This window comes from Polypterus senegalus, chromosome 17 (genome assembly GCF_016835505.1).
Source record: "Polypterus senegalus isolate Bchr_013 chromosome 17, ASM1683550v1, whole genome shotgun sequence".
NCBI lineage: Eukaryota > Metazoa > Chordata > Cladistia > Polypteriformes > Polypteridae > Polypterus > Polypterus senegalus.
Genome location: NC_053170.1, coordinates 9,646,923 through 9,661,210, shown reverse-complemented (window position 1 = coordinate 9,661,210; position 14,288 = coordinate 9,646,923). Strand labels below are relative to the sequence as shown.

The 14,288-nt window shown below is 45.4% G+C and overlaps 1 protein-coding gene across 1 annotated transcript in view; it reads left to right on the top strand.

Moving 5' to 3' along the window:
• The first annotated feature begins 4,799 nt into the window (after positions 1-4,799).
• Positions 4,800-14,288, top strand: part of cntnap1 (contactin associated protein 1) — a 171,131-nt gene continuing 161,642 nt past the window's right edge. The window contains exon 1 of the mRNA XM_039740726.1: positions 4,800-4,948. Within this exon, the coding sequence (XP_039596660.1) occupies positions 4,885-4,948 (64 nt within the window). The 5' untranslated portion in view covers positions 4,800-4,884. The remainder of the gene's footprint in view (positions 4,949-14,288) is intronic.

Below are 14,288 nucleotides of genomic sequence, written 5' to 3'. Positions count from 1 at the left end.
ACGAGAAGGGAGAGTCTGTTGTAACATGGTCAGTAAAGGGCAGTTACTCATCAGTCACCACTCCAAGGTTAAGTACAGACTTGGTGGGTGTCCATGATAATGAGCTGACATGAAGAGAGAGGGGGTGCTGAATACAAGAATGAAGTGGGATAGCAAAGAGAGACAACTTTGCCAGGTTAAGCTGTAGATGGAGCTCCTTCACCCAGGTGGCAATATCGGTGAGACATGCAAAGATTCTAGCAGATACCGTGCGGTGCTCTGGAAGGAGTACCAGCTACAGCTTCACATCACTGACATAGCACTGATCTGAGAAACCTTTGGACTGGATCATGGGACCTAGTGTGTGTGTGTGTGTGTGGGGGTGTATTAGAGAGAAGAGGAGAGAGCCCAGCATCCCCACGCTTGTCTTGTGCACCCTTGACATCTCTCCACACCAGAACACACTGTAGGAGCTTCCCAAGGGTTAGGGTTAGTCAATTATCACTTCAGTCAGAAAGTAGAAACAGCCTTGACTTACATAGAAACTTCTATTTTGCTGCTCTCTTATGTACCTACCATTATGAGGTCTATCCATCATTCTCACACCTAGGAAAGCAATTGATAGCACTGGGTTAGAGATGGCAACAGTTTTGGATAGGACACCAGTAGGGCCATCTTAACAGCATTACAGGCCCTCAGACGAAGCAGTGCACTGGGGTCCCTACCTACACAACCACTCAGCAAGTCACAACATATATAGATTAGCATGGAGTCCTTAGTCTCGTGGGGCCCCCTGGTAGCTGCCCAGCGTGCCCATGTGTTAAGACGGCCCTGGATGCCAGTACATTCCAGGGCCCATCCACCCACACCTGGCCAATTTGGAATCGCCAAACAACCGAACCTGCAGAGTTTTGGGGGAGGTGGGAACAAAACTGGAGTACCTGAAGGAAAACCCATATGAACACAGAAGAGCATGCAGATTCCACACAGACAACATCTGGGTATGGGATTCAGATACAATACAATACAATACAGTCAGGTCCATAAATATTTGGACAGACAACTTTTTTTTCTCATTTTGGTTCTGTACATGACCACAATGAATTTTAAATAAAACAACTCAGATGCAGTTGAAGTGCAGACTTTCAGCTTTAATTCAGTGGGTTGAACAAAACGATTGCATAAAACTGTGAGGCAACTAAAGTATTTTTTAAAACACAATCCCTTCATTTCAGGGGCTCAAAAGTAATTGGACAATCGACTTCAAGGCTATTTCATGGGCAGGTGTGTTCAAGTCCGTCGTTATGTCTTATCAATGAAGCAGATAAAAGGCCTGCAGTTGATCTGAGGTGTGGTGTTTGCATGTGGAAGATTTTGCTGTGAACAGACAACATGCGGTCAAAGGAGCTCTCCATGCAGGTGACAGAAGCCGTCCTTAAGCTGCGAAAACAGAAAAAACCCATCCGAGAAATTGCTACAATATTACGAGTGGCAAAATCTACAGTTTGGTACATCCTGAGAAAGAAAGCAAGCACTGGTGAACTCAGCAACGCAAAAAGACCTGGACGTCCACGGAAGACAACAGTGGTGGATGATCGCAGAATCATTTCCATGGTGAAGAGAAACCCCTTCACAACAGCCAACCAAGTGAACAACACTCTCCAGGGCTTGGTCGTGATCGATATCCAAGTCTACCATAAAGAGAAGACTGCATGAAAGTAAATACAGAGGGTGCACTGCAAGGTGCAAGCCACTCATAAGCCTCAAGAATAGAAAGGCTAGATTGGACTTTGCTAAAGAACATCTAAAAAAGCCAGCACAGTTCTGGAAAAACATTCTTTGGACAGATGAAGCCAAGATCAACCTCTACCAGAATGATGGCAAGAAAAAAGTATGGAGAAGGCGTGGAACAGCTCATTATCCAAAGCATAGCACATCATCTGTAAAACACGGTGGAGTCAGGCAGTGTGATGGCTTGGGCGTGCATGGCTGCCAGTGGCACTGGGACACTCGTGTTTATTGATGATGTGACACAGGACAGAAGCAGCCAAATGAATTCTGAGATGTTCAGAGACTGTCTGCTCAAATCCAGATCAATGATGTCAAATTGATTGGGTGGCGTTTCATGATACAGATGGACAATGACCCAAAACATACAGCCAAAGCAACCCAGGAGTTTATTAAAGCAAAGAAGTGGAAAATTCTTGAATGGCCAAGTCAGTCACCTGATCTTAACTCAACTGAGCAGCCATTTCACTTGTTGAAGACTAAACTTCGGACAGAAAGGCCCACAAACAAACAGCAACTGAAAGTAAAGGCCTGGCAGAGCATTAAAAAGGAGGAAACCCAGCATCTGGTGATGTCCATGAGTTCAAGACTTCAGGCTGGCATTGCCAGCAAAGGGTTTTCAACCAAGTATTAGAAATGAACATTTGATTTCCAGTTATTTAATTTGTCCAATTACTTTTGAGCCCCTGAAATGAAAGGATTGTATTTAAAAAAATACTTTAATTTCCTCACATTTTTATGAAATCTTTTTGTTCACCCACTGAATTAAAGCTGAAAGTCTGCACTTCAACTGCATCTGAGTCGTTTCATTTAAAATTCATTGTGGTCATGTACAGAACCAAAATGAGAAAAAAGTTGTCTCTGTCCAAATATTTATGGACCTAACTGTATATCTTCTTACTTGAAAAACAAGGGGGACCTCCATGCTTGTTGATTGAAAATACAAATATCACCCTATTGGAACACCAAGTGGGACCCTCTTCCTGTTCTTTATTGTTTACTAGCCGTCCCCCGGGGCTCTGCCTGTGTAGTAGTGAAACAGGACAAACTTTAAAGATTAATAAACGAACAGGTATAGCTAGCTAAGTGGAGGCAAGGTACACAGAGTTAGAGCGATTCAAATGGAGGCTGGCGCGTGAGTGAGGAGGGCCCTGCCCATCGAGGATCTGAACTTAATACAGGGAGCCAATGTAGTGATGTGCTACTAGACAGTCACAGTAGTCCAGATGTGGCAAGACCAGAGCCTGGAATAGAACGTGTGCGTCATACTCTGTCAAATATGGTCTGATCTCGTGGATGTTGTTCAGACAGAATCTACGAGAAGGGAGAGTCTGTTGTAACATGGTCAGTAAAGGGCAGTTACTCATCAGTCACCACTCCAAGGTTAAGTACAGACTTGGTGGGTGTTCATGATAATGAGCTGACATGAAGAGAGAGGGGGTGCTGAATACAAGAATGAAGTGGGATAGCAAAGAGAGACAACTTTGCCAGGTTAAGCTGTAGATGGAGCTCCTTCACCCAGGTGGCAATATCGGTGAGACATGCAAAGATTCTAGCAGATACCGTGCGGTGCTCTGGAAGGAGTACCAGCTACAGCTTCACATCACTGACATAGCACTGATCTGAGAAACCTTTGGACTGGATTATGGGACCTAGTGTGTGTGTGTGTGTGGGGGGTGTATTAGAGAGAAGAGGAGAGAGCCCGGCATCCCCACGCTTGTCTTGTGCACCCTTGACATCTCTCCACACCAGAACACACTGTAGGAGCTTCCCAAGGGTTAGGGTTAGGCTTAGGGTTAGGGTTAGTCAATTATCACTTCAGTGATAACACCAGCACCAAGCTGGGACCTGAAACACTCCCCCATCCCCGCTCTTCATTGTCGAATATGTGCAACCCTGCCTGAAAAAGTATGGTGTCCCAAACAGGTATGATTATATAAAAGCTTTAGGTGTGACTTTTACGGCATGCTCTAGGGTAGCAAAAATTCTAGAGTGGGCCCTGTGAGTATGGGGAGACTCCACACATGGAGGACCTGCAGTGGACACTCTGAGACTAAGGATCTGTGCTAATATTTGGAAGGTTGCCAGTTCGAATCCCACTACTGCCAGAAGGGATTCTGTTCTGTTGGGCCCTTTAGCAAGGTCCTTAACCTGCAGTTAGGGGTATGAGATAACTACATTTCATTGCACCTGTACCATGACAATATCATTGAATCGTTATTATTATTGAGATTTATGCGACTAAATTTGAACCTAGGACTCCAGAGGTATGAAGATGTTAGAGATTTTGCTGAACTAATCCATCCATCCATCCATTATCCAACCCGCTATATCTTTACTACAGGGTCACGGGGTCTGCTGGAGCCAATCCCAGCCAGCACAGGGCGCAAGGCAGGAAACAAACCCCGGGCTGGGCACCAGCCCACAGCAGGCTGAACTAATCTCTTAATGAAATATGAGACTAACGGGGGAGGCGTAGACATATATGACTGGAAATGATATTGAAATGAAAGAGCTTGGTGGGATTACTCAGATGCAGATGTTACTTCGCATATCCCTGTAGCTCATGACAGCTGGCGCACACGGGACGGATAACGGGGCTAAACAGTGACGCGCGACTTAAATCCCAGATAGCAAAGCGCCAATGAGAAGGGATGCGGATGGCAAAAGGAAAAGCTTGTCGCGTCCTGTCAGTGAAATGAAGTCTCAGCCTGCGTAGCGCGCTGCCCTTGAGCGCCCTTGGTGTAGTCCGGGTCCATCGGCGCATTTACAACATAAAAATGTAACCAGGGGGATGCATGTCATGCCCTCACACAAGGATGTTTTTGATTCGTCCACCGAAGCCCGGTTTTCGCATTGAATTATATCTCCTCGCTCAGCATCCCGTTTCTCACGGTGACGTAGTTTAGTCCTAGTTTGTGTGCGCGTTCAGGAGTCTCGGCGGCGCGCCCGAATATCCACGCAGGATTGAGGGGGGCGGTGAGAGAGAGAGAGAGAGAGAGAGAGAGAGAGAGAGAGAGAGAGAGTGAGTTTGTTGCAGTCCTCGGGAAAGTTGTGCAAACGGATATTCTCGCAAGGATTGTGTTCAGGGCATGGAAAAGCCCTTCCCTGTGAAGGATGTACCGCACATCACTAAGTCTTGGTCTGCTGTGTGCCCTCGTCTTGCACACTTGCTTAGCACGTAAGTTTATTTGGGCTCTTTTTCACCTGCCAACGTTTTCTTCTTTTAACATCGAGAGATTTCTTTTGCTAGCGTTGATGCGATGCTTGCATAGATGTGTTGCCGAGGACATTATTTCAAGTGCAGTTCTGCTCTGCAGTGTTTCGTGCCATAGCGAGGTGGGGATTAATTAATGCAGGATGACCGTTTTTGTTTTTCCCTGGCTATGTGTTTTTTCGGCAGAAAACAGTTTGGTTGCTCTTGCTGTCCCTTCGGATATTCTAACAAAGTAGAGTCTGGCCCCGTCAAGGCGTCAGCGGTGTGTGCCTGAGCGTGTGCGTGTGTGCCCTTGTTTTCTGCATTGCGGAGTCTGAGGAGCCTCTGGAGTTGATGTCTCCTTGTAGATCCTGCGTGCCGCAGCAGGGAGGAACGAGTCCAGAAAAAGAGCAAAAGTCAAAGGCCGGCCTATGCGACCTAAAGGATTGGTGTCAGAGCTATGCGGGACCCCCACAGCACACCAGCCATCCCGCTCCACCCCACTGCAGCATCCGTGGTGCCGCGAGAAATAATGCGGTTCTCACCTGAGTGACACGGCGGGACTGGCGTCGGGACTGAATATTAAAATTCAAGCCTAATCAACGATACCAAACTTAAAAAAACACATATTACATGTTCACAGAAGACGAAACGATAACTGCAGTAACAAATATTAACAAGTTTAATGCAAAAGTGTTTAATCGTAGCGCAGAATTTATAATGGCAGAATCAGCAGTAACAACCATGATACTTAGCCTAAACTTAAGTATTAGGGGGTGGAATGGTGTGATGAAGTCCCAAAAATCCAACAAGTATCAGCATATTGGACAGCGCGGATCGATGGGCTTGACATTTTTTCACTCTGGGTTGGGTGATGGTATGCTAGTCTGGCCTGCCTACAAATGTAGGTAATAATTATGATTAAAGCCACCAGAACTGTACGGTGGCGTGTCGACGTGGTAGTGCTGCTATACGACAACAAGGAGGCTGGGGTTAATTTCCTGAGTACTCCCTCCCTTTGTGGAATCTGCATGTTCCCTCCGTGTTCGAGTAGATTACCTGAGGGTGCTCCACATTTCCCACACAGCCCAAAGCCATGCATATTGGGGTGGGGTTGTTTATTGGCACCCTGTCTAGGCTTTGTTCCTGCCTTGTGCCCCATACTTACTTCCCCGCGTGCCTGTTTAGGAGGAGGAAGAGGTTGGGAGTCTGTTTAGGATAATAGCGGATTTGAAAAAAAAATGGATGGATGTGTATTGTAACAAGAGACGGAGAAAGGGACTTGGCACTCTTAACAACGTTGGTAGTCACAAACCCATAAAAGAACCGTTGGTGCCTTGCGGGTCGAACCAGCCGTTGTCTCCCGTCCTGCGGCTCCATACGCACCTGTCTTCCTCACCACGTGCCTATACGCATACAAGCGAGCGGCTCTGCCTATCATCCGCGATCAGGGGTAGCTCCAAAAGCCGATCCAAATCTAGGATGCTACCCAAGTCTCGTCAGCGGCCAAGCACCCTGCCCGATGGGCTTTGGCAGTCGAGGTGCGGTCTTCCGTGGAGCTTCTTATAAGTGCCCTGCCCTCACCCTGCACTCAGCACTCTAGCTTGGTGATGCTTCTATTGCCGGTTTATCCACATAGCCCCGCCCTTCGCACGTGACATTCTCAGACTATTATTATTTTGGGACTCTTGAATATATGTGGGCACCATTACTGCATATTTAACAGTGTGGCACCTCTGGACTTCAAGCTCCGCGGTTTTGGGTTCAAATCCTGCTACTGACACTGTGTGACCACAAACAAATCCCTTAACCTGCCTGTGCTCCCAATGGAAAAACAAAATAAATGTAAACAATTCCTTTTTTTGGATAAAAGGGTCAGCCAAGTAGTAATAATAAAACGTCATGACACGGGATGCAATTTTCAAATTTTTCAGTGTACTTGTTTTAAATGACGTCACGACCCAGTCTGTGTGGCCTTGGCGCCGTCCTCCCAAACAGACGTGTATGTTATGTTAATCGTCGACTTTCAGCAAATGTGCCCCGCCCCGCTTCTTCTCACGTGACTTTCTCAGACAGTTATTATTTTGGGTCTCGAATCTGTGTGTATCATTTTTGAATATCTAAAAAAGGAGGAAGCGTGGGGTAGTAGTTAAGCCTTCGGTCCTCAAACTCTGAGGTCTTGGGTTCAAATCCGCTACTGACACTATGTGACCATGAACAAGTCACTTCACCTGCCTGTGCTACAATTGGAAAAACAGAATAAATGGAACAAACGGTGTATCCCAGTTGATTTAAGGGGTCAGGCAATAATTATTTGCCAGGACCGGGACGTGACTTAGTGGTTAGCGCTGCTGCTTTAGAGCTCAGTGGACATGGGTTCAAACGACAGCCCGACCCCGTCTGTGTAGCCTTGCTGCCTTCCTCCCAGACCGACGGATGAGTTATGTTAACCCTCAACTATTTATGTGCCCCCCTCCCCCGTCCATTGGCCGCTGTTTTCTTACAGTTGCTGTCGGGATAGCCCCCAAATCCCAGGATCCATTAAACGGATGGATGAATTATTCAGAGCAACATTTATTTTATAATAAAGAGCACACTGCAAATCACCTGTGCTAAACAGACTAGGGGCCGTATGGTAGTAATATTTCCGTTTTAAGAATCACTTTAAGAGTCAATATAACGCCGAGTTTGCCGTGTGAGCAATCAAATATTAAAAGGATTTCTACAGTCACTCGTTAGAAGTTTCTATGACTTATCTTCGGCGCCTTTCACTTTATTTTACACCTGTGTCTCGGAATAGGATTTTTTTTTTTTTTAAAATTTTATAGCACCTTTTTTTGCAAACACACTTAAAGGGCGCTTCACGGCTATGGTGTCTCAAATCAAACCGCGCATTGAGATTGCTTGTAACCCATTTTAACAAACAGCAAATAAAATGTGAATACCGATGTAAAAGTCGCATTTTCCGGTGCCGTTAAGAGCAGGTGAACGATGGGCGGCTACTTGCAGCTCACCCATCATTCCGGCGTCTGTTCCTTCTTGGCTCCAATCTGATGTCTGCAGCTTGCCTGAGAACTCCACCGTGCATCGGGAAAGTACACAGATAGTCATACAGTCTGTGGGACTCTTGCCAAATTTATTTAATAATGCAAACGTAAACATACAAGGCGGAGCTCACGTCTACTACTTGATGTCTTCTCGCCAACTCGCCTCCCCTCCACTCACCAGCTACTCCTGCTTCGTTTTTAAATAATCAGTAAAACTTTATTAACACTATAACCTTACAATGGTAATAATAATTAGCCGTACTTGTATCGTTTTAGAGTTTTTGGAGCGAATCTACAGCGTGTTACAGTATTCATAACGGCAAAGATAACTAATGGGTTAATTTGTAGCCCCTAAGACACTGTGGCACAGTGACAAGCTGCTGTCGCCGCCTCACAGGTCCAGAAACGCAGGGTTTGGATCGTCGTCTGTGAAGTGCTTCTTCGTTCTCCTTCTCACATCTTACAGACGTGCTTGTACTATCCATTCCAATGTATTTTAGCATGTTGGGTCCTAATAGCGGGTTTTTACTCTTACATTTATTTATTTCTTTTTAAAAAAACATCGATAGAAGTAGATTGTTGTACCGTGTTAGCCATAGATTGATACAGGAAAAAGTAGGGTGAAAAAACACCTTTTATTGGCTAACTAAATAGATAACAAATGCAAGCTTTCGAGGCAGGTAAGGCCCCTTCATCAGGTCTTTGTTACACCTTGCCTGATGAAGGGGCCTTAGCTACCTCGAAAGCTTGCATTTGTTATTTATTTAAGTAGTCAATAAAAGGTGTCATTTCACCCTACTTTCTCTTGTTAAAAACATTGACAAAGAGACGGGAGCCACAAGAACAGTAGTGAATACTTTCCTTACTTGAAGAACAGCAACAAGTACCACCCACACCTAACCAATTACTACGCATCACTAACAGAGGCTAATATATATATATATATATATATATAAAAAAAAAAAAATATGTATATATATATATGTGTATATATAAATTGCACAAACAAAAACACTCTTTCAATGCTGCTATCAATTATTGAGCTCTCTTAGTAAAATGTGATGCTGCAACACTCTCTCTCTGCCTTGCTTTAAAACTTGTCTTTTTTATTTTTCCCTCTGCCCGGTAGTGCTGGGGGTCTGGGAGGACTGTGGGGTGTGGTCAGGTCTCATCCGACTGCGGCCCTTCAGAGCTGCGGAATGAAAGACAAGGTTGTTAGTGATAGAGCCCTCCCTTCTCTTCCCATAATGGTATTGCTTACCTTGTACAGTAGATGGATAGATAGATGTACTCTATTTGTCCCCAAAGGGGACACTAGGACTCTACAGAAGCTCGAAAGAAGGAGAAAGAGATATAAATAAATAAATAATAAAACAAACAAACAACCCCCAAAACACACATAAGAACTTCTGGCTTGCATATTCAGAGTCTTAAAGGTGCTCTGTATGCTCATATGTATGACACATATATATACATATATTATATACATATATATTGTGATAAGGGCACTATATAGCGCCCAACCCAGCACAGACTGACGCAGAGGCACGTCTTTTTATTTTTCTTCAGCCGTGAGGCACATCTTCCCCGTGTCCCACAGGCCCAACACAGCCCCAAAAACACTAACAGACAAAAACACCAACAACTCTTCACCTTGCACCACCACTCCTCTCAGGTAACCTCGTCCTCTTTCTCCTGATTCTGGCCCCTTACAGGTGGAGTCTGGCCCGTTTTATAGCCCACCCGGAAGTGTTCCAGGTGCTTGACCACCTGGTCCCAATTGCACCTCCGGGCGGGGCTGATGACTCGTCCAGCCAGGTTGTTGAGTCTCAGCAGCACCCCCTAGCAGCCACCCCATCTCCCAACCAGTCTGTGGAGGACTCCATGTCCCAAGGAGCCATGTGGGAGACTGGGAAACGAACATCGGCCAGGGAGGCTGCCACCAAGCATCCCGGGGGAGGTATTGAGCGGTCCATGGTGGCTCCCCCGGAACATATGCAGTAGGGGCGTCCTGTCCGGGCATGGAACCCGGCTGTCCATCACAATATATTATATGTTATATACATTGGGCAGCATGGTGGTGCAGTGGTAGCGCTGCTGCCTCGCAGTTAGGAGACCCGGGTTCGCTTCCCGGGTCCTCCCTGCATGGAGTTTGCTTGGTGTTTGCGTGGGTTTTCTCAGGGTGCTCCGGTTTCCTCCCACAGTCCAAAGACATGCAGGTTAGGTGGATTGGTGATTCTGAATTGGCGTGGTGGGTTGGCACCATTGGTTCCTGCCTTGTGTTGGCTGCAATTGGCTCCAGCCGAGATGGATATACATATATTATATATATATAATATACATACACACACACACATATATATACATTGTGGATTAAGCCCCGGACACAGACAGGAAGACATGGCAAATTCACCACCACACGTTTATTATACAGTATTTACAAAGTTCAAAGTGCACTACAAACCCCAAGACTTCCCCAAAAAATCCAGGCCTCTCATACTATCTGCCTTTCTCTTCGGCCGCCTCCACTCTCTCTTCTCCTGCTTCGTCCTCTCCTCACCTGACTCCAGCCTTGAATGACGGGAGGCGGCCCCTTATATCCACACCCGGATGTGCTCCAGGTGTCCCTGCTCTTCTTCCCCCCAGCACTTCTGGGTGTGGCGGAAGTGCTGAGGTCCAGGGTCTCCAAGGCATTGGGGTGCCCCCTGGTGGTAACCACGGGTACCTTCAGGGTTGAGCTTCCAAGCTCCCTACCCGTGGTCCCCAAAGCAACCAGGGTGGTCACCCCCACATGGTCTGGTGAAGGTGCAAGCCATCCTCCGGTCCTCCTGGGCGTCCCGGCTGGGTCGCCTCCCCTGCCGTCTCTGACAACATACATATATGTACACACACACACACACACACACACACACACACATATATATATATGCATACATACATATATACACACACAAACATACTGGGGGTTCATCCCGTGCTTGCTTTGCTTGCCAACCCCCCAAGCCTGCGCTATGCGCCAGCCACTTTGCGTCTCTGCCACCCACGTTGTAAAGAGGGGGGCTGAACGCACTCCAAGGAGACGCGGTCAATCCTCCGAAACCCCCTCTTAAACAGTGACACAATGGGAAACAAATGCAGGTTTTTTTTTTTTTACCTCCTCTTTTCTCGATCTGCTGCTGCTGTGCGGCGCTTCGACCATTTAAGAGCCTGTACAGGAGCTGTCTTATTCTTTGTCTTTTATTTCTGGCCCCGGGCATGGTTAAATCTCTTGGCACAAAGTCTCGTCTCGCGGGACGTGAGTTGTTGATATTTTTTAATTTAGAATTTAAAAATGGAATAAGAATCTGAAAATCAAACAACATCACATTAAAGTTTGATAAATTCTGAAAAGAATGATACCAAACATATATATGTAGGTTTTAAAATATGCCCAAATTAAAGCTTGACAAAAAAAAAAATGCAACATAAAAACATCACATAAAATTGTTGCTTCACTTTTAGGCTTATGATTTTATATATACGTATATAAAGAGTAGATATACACATACAAACACACACACACTAGCTGTGCTACCATCTAAGTTGAGTTGAAATTTAAGTAATCAATTAATGTAAACCTCAGCATTACCTTTTGCAGGCTCCATCTACTGCAATGTATTTTGTAATGCATGTAGTAATATAATGCATTGCATTTGTCATTCCAACAGATGGCACATCACAAACATTTGAGGCAATAAAATGTCATTTCAACAGATGATACATCAGAAACATTTGCAGTAATACAAGTGCAATGCATGTGTCTCTGTTCTATGCAATTTGTTATGGGATTTGTAAAAGCAGTTTTAATGCATGTAATGCGTCATCTGTTGGAATGGGACATAGAATGAATTTTATTACTACAAATGTTTGTTGTGCACCATCTTTTGGAAAGGCAGAGACATAGCACCCAGATGGACACACATACTTGTCCTTTTATTAAGGTGGGGAGTTCGGCTAGTCTAAGAACATAGGAAATCTGACAGACGAGAAGAGACCATTCGGTCCATTAAGCCAGTTTTTTTAGCAAATAATTAAGCTGACTCACTATCTTAAAGGTTGTCAACATTTCTGCTTTAAGTCCATGTCTTGGTAGTTTGTTTCATATTCCCACAACACTTTGTGTAAAGAGGTGCTTTCTGGGATCAGTCTTAAATGCCCTTCCTTCTAGATTTCCACTGGTGTCCTTAAGTACATGATACACCATTAAACTGAAAGAGTTCTGCTTGATCTACTTTACCAATGCTGGATTATGAAGACCTAGAAGAGGTTCCCATGCAATCTCCTCTGTTCAGACTAAAGAGGTTTAATTCTCTGAGTCTCTTACAGTAGGCCATGCACCTGTTTGCCCTCCTTAGCACACACACACACACACACACACACACATCTGACATTGGGACAGCCTACCAGTGGCAGGAAAAAGCTGAAATGAAGAATACCACAGAGGCACTAATAGCAGCACTGAATACCAGCTCACTAGAAGCACTTCAATCAGGACCAAAGGTGCCGAATATGCAAAGAGGCCACCAAGGCAGTCCAGCACAAAGTAGCAGAGTGTAAGATGCAAGTATAAACAGCACACAACAAACAAACACAACAAAGTCACAATCACAGGGATCACATACTGGAATATCTGTGCCAAATATGAGCTAGAGGCTCCCAAATCAAAATGGGAGACACCACAAAGTGGTGCAAAACTGTTAAGTGCAGTAAAGAGAGAAAGGAGTCTTTCCTCTCCTAACATAAGCTGTAAATATTATGTAATTACCTATATAAGTACAGTGTACTACGCGTTATTACTCTGCACTTATTGTGTAATACAAAGTAACGCTATAGTTAATTACTCAGTTGTCATTGTTATTTCACAGTTTATATAATTACAATGTAACAATTTATAACTGATCCAAAAAAAAAAAAAGTGTACTTACATAGTTACGATGTATCTGTACTTTCAAAATGTAATAAAAACATCAGGGTATGTAACTCAACTATATAACCGATGTTCCATGGTCTGGCCAATTGTAATGGAAAAGTGCAGTGATGCCTGCATAGGTTTTCGATGCTATTTCAAGATGTTTTATTAAATGGTGCAAACACCTTTGCAAAATGGTTAATGCTTTTGCCTCACAGATCCATTATCCTGGCAAAAGACTTGGAGCAGTTATATTAAAAAAAAGCTTTTTGCAAAGGTGTTTTCACCATTTAAAAAAAAAGATCTAATCCGAGACAGAGGTTGTGGGCCGAAAGGAGGGGGAAGTGTGATGTCAGGAGTAGGGAGCCGGGCAGGGCCGTCCTCACTGTCCTGTTTCACGACTACGTGGGCGGAGCCACGGGGGACGGCTAGTATTTATTTTATATACACAGTACACACACACTTTAATAAAATGTTAAATATAGGTGTCTGTTTGGTTTCTATGTCTCTGTCATTCCAAAAGATGGCGCACCACAATAAAATGATTTGCACGCATCATTCCAACAGATGCGGCATCACAAATATTAACCCTGCTTTTACAAAACCCATACCAAATGACATATAACAGAGCCATATGCATTGCATGGTGATTGCAAATGGAAATGCTGAGATATTAACCTGTCTTAGACTGGGAGCACAGCTAGAATATATATATATATATATTGTGAACTTGAACCCGGACACAGGCAGACAGACATCTTAAATTCACCACACACTTGTTTATTTACACTATGTACAAATAATCCCGCGCTCAACTCCCCAGTGCCTCTTGCACCGATTCCCCAAGTCCAGGCCTTACAATGCCTCTCTTTCTTCTCCAGGCCTTACAATGCCTCTCTCTCTTCTGGCCGCCTCCAGTCTTCCCGCTAGCTCCGTCCTCTTCCACCCAACTTCCGTTCCAGACTGAAGGGAGGCGGCCCCTTATATACTGCTCCCGGATGAGCACCAGGTGTTTCCGGCATTCCCTCCTTGGCCACGCCCCAGCGTGGCGGAAGTGCTGGCTGTCCTCCCGGCAGCTCTCCGGGCGCCACAATAAGTCTTCCCCCCAGCACTTCCTGGTGTGGCGGAAGTGCTGGGCTCCAGGGTTCCTCAGGCTCCAGGGCGCCGCCTGGCGGTGGCCACGGGCCCCTACAGGGTTGGGCTTCCAAGCCCTCTATACAACCAGGGCGATCGCCCCCTTGCGGTCTGGAGGAGGCACAAGCCCTCCTCTGGTCTTTCTGGGCATCCCGGCCGGGCTCCATCCCCGGCCAGGGACCACACGGGATAAACT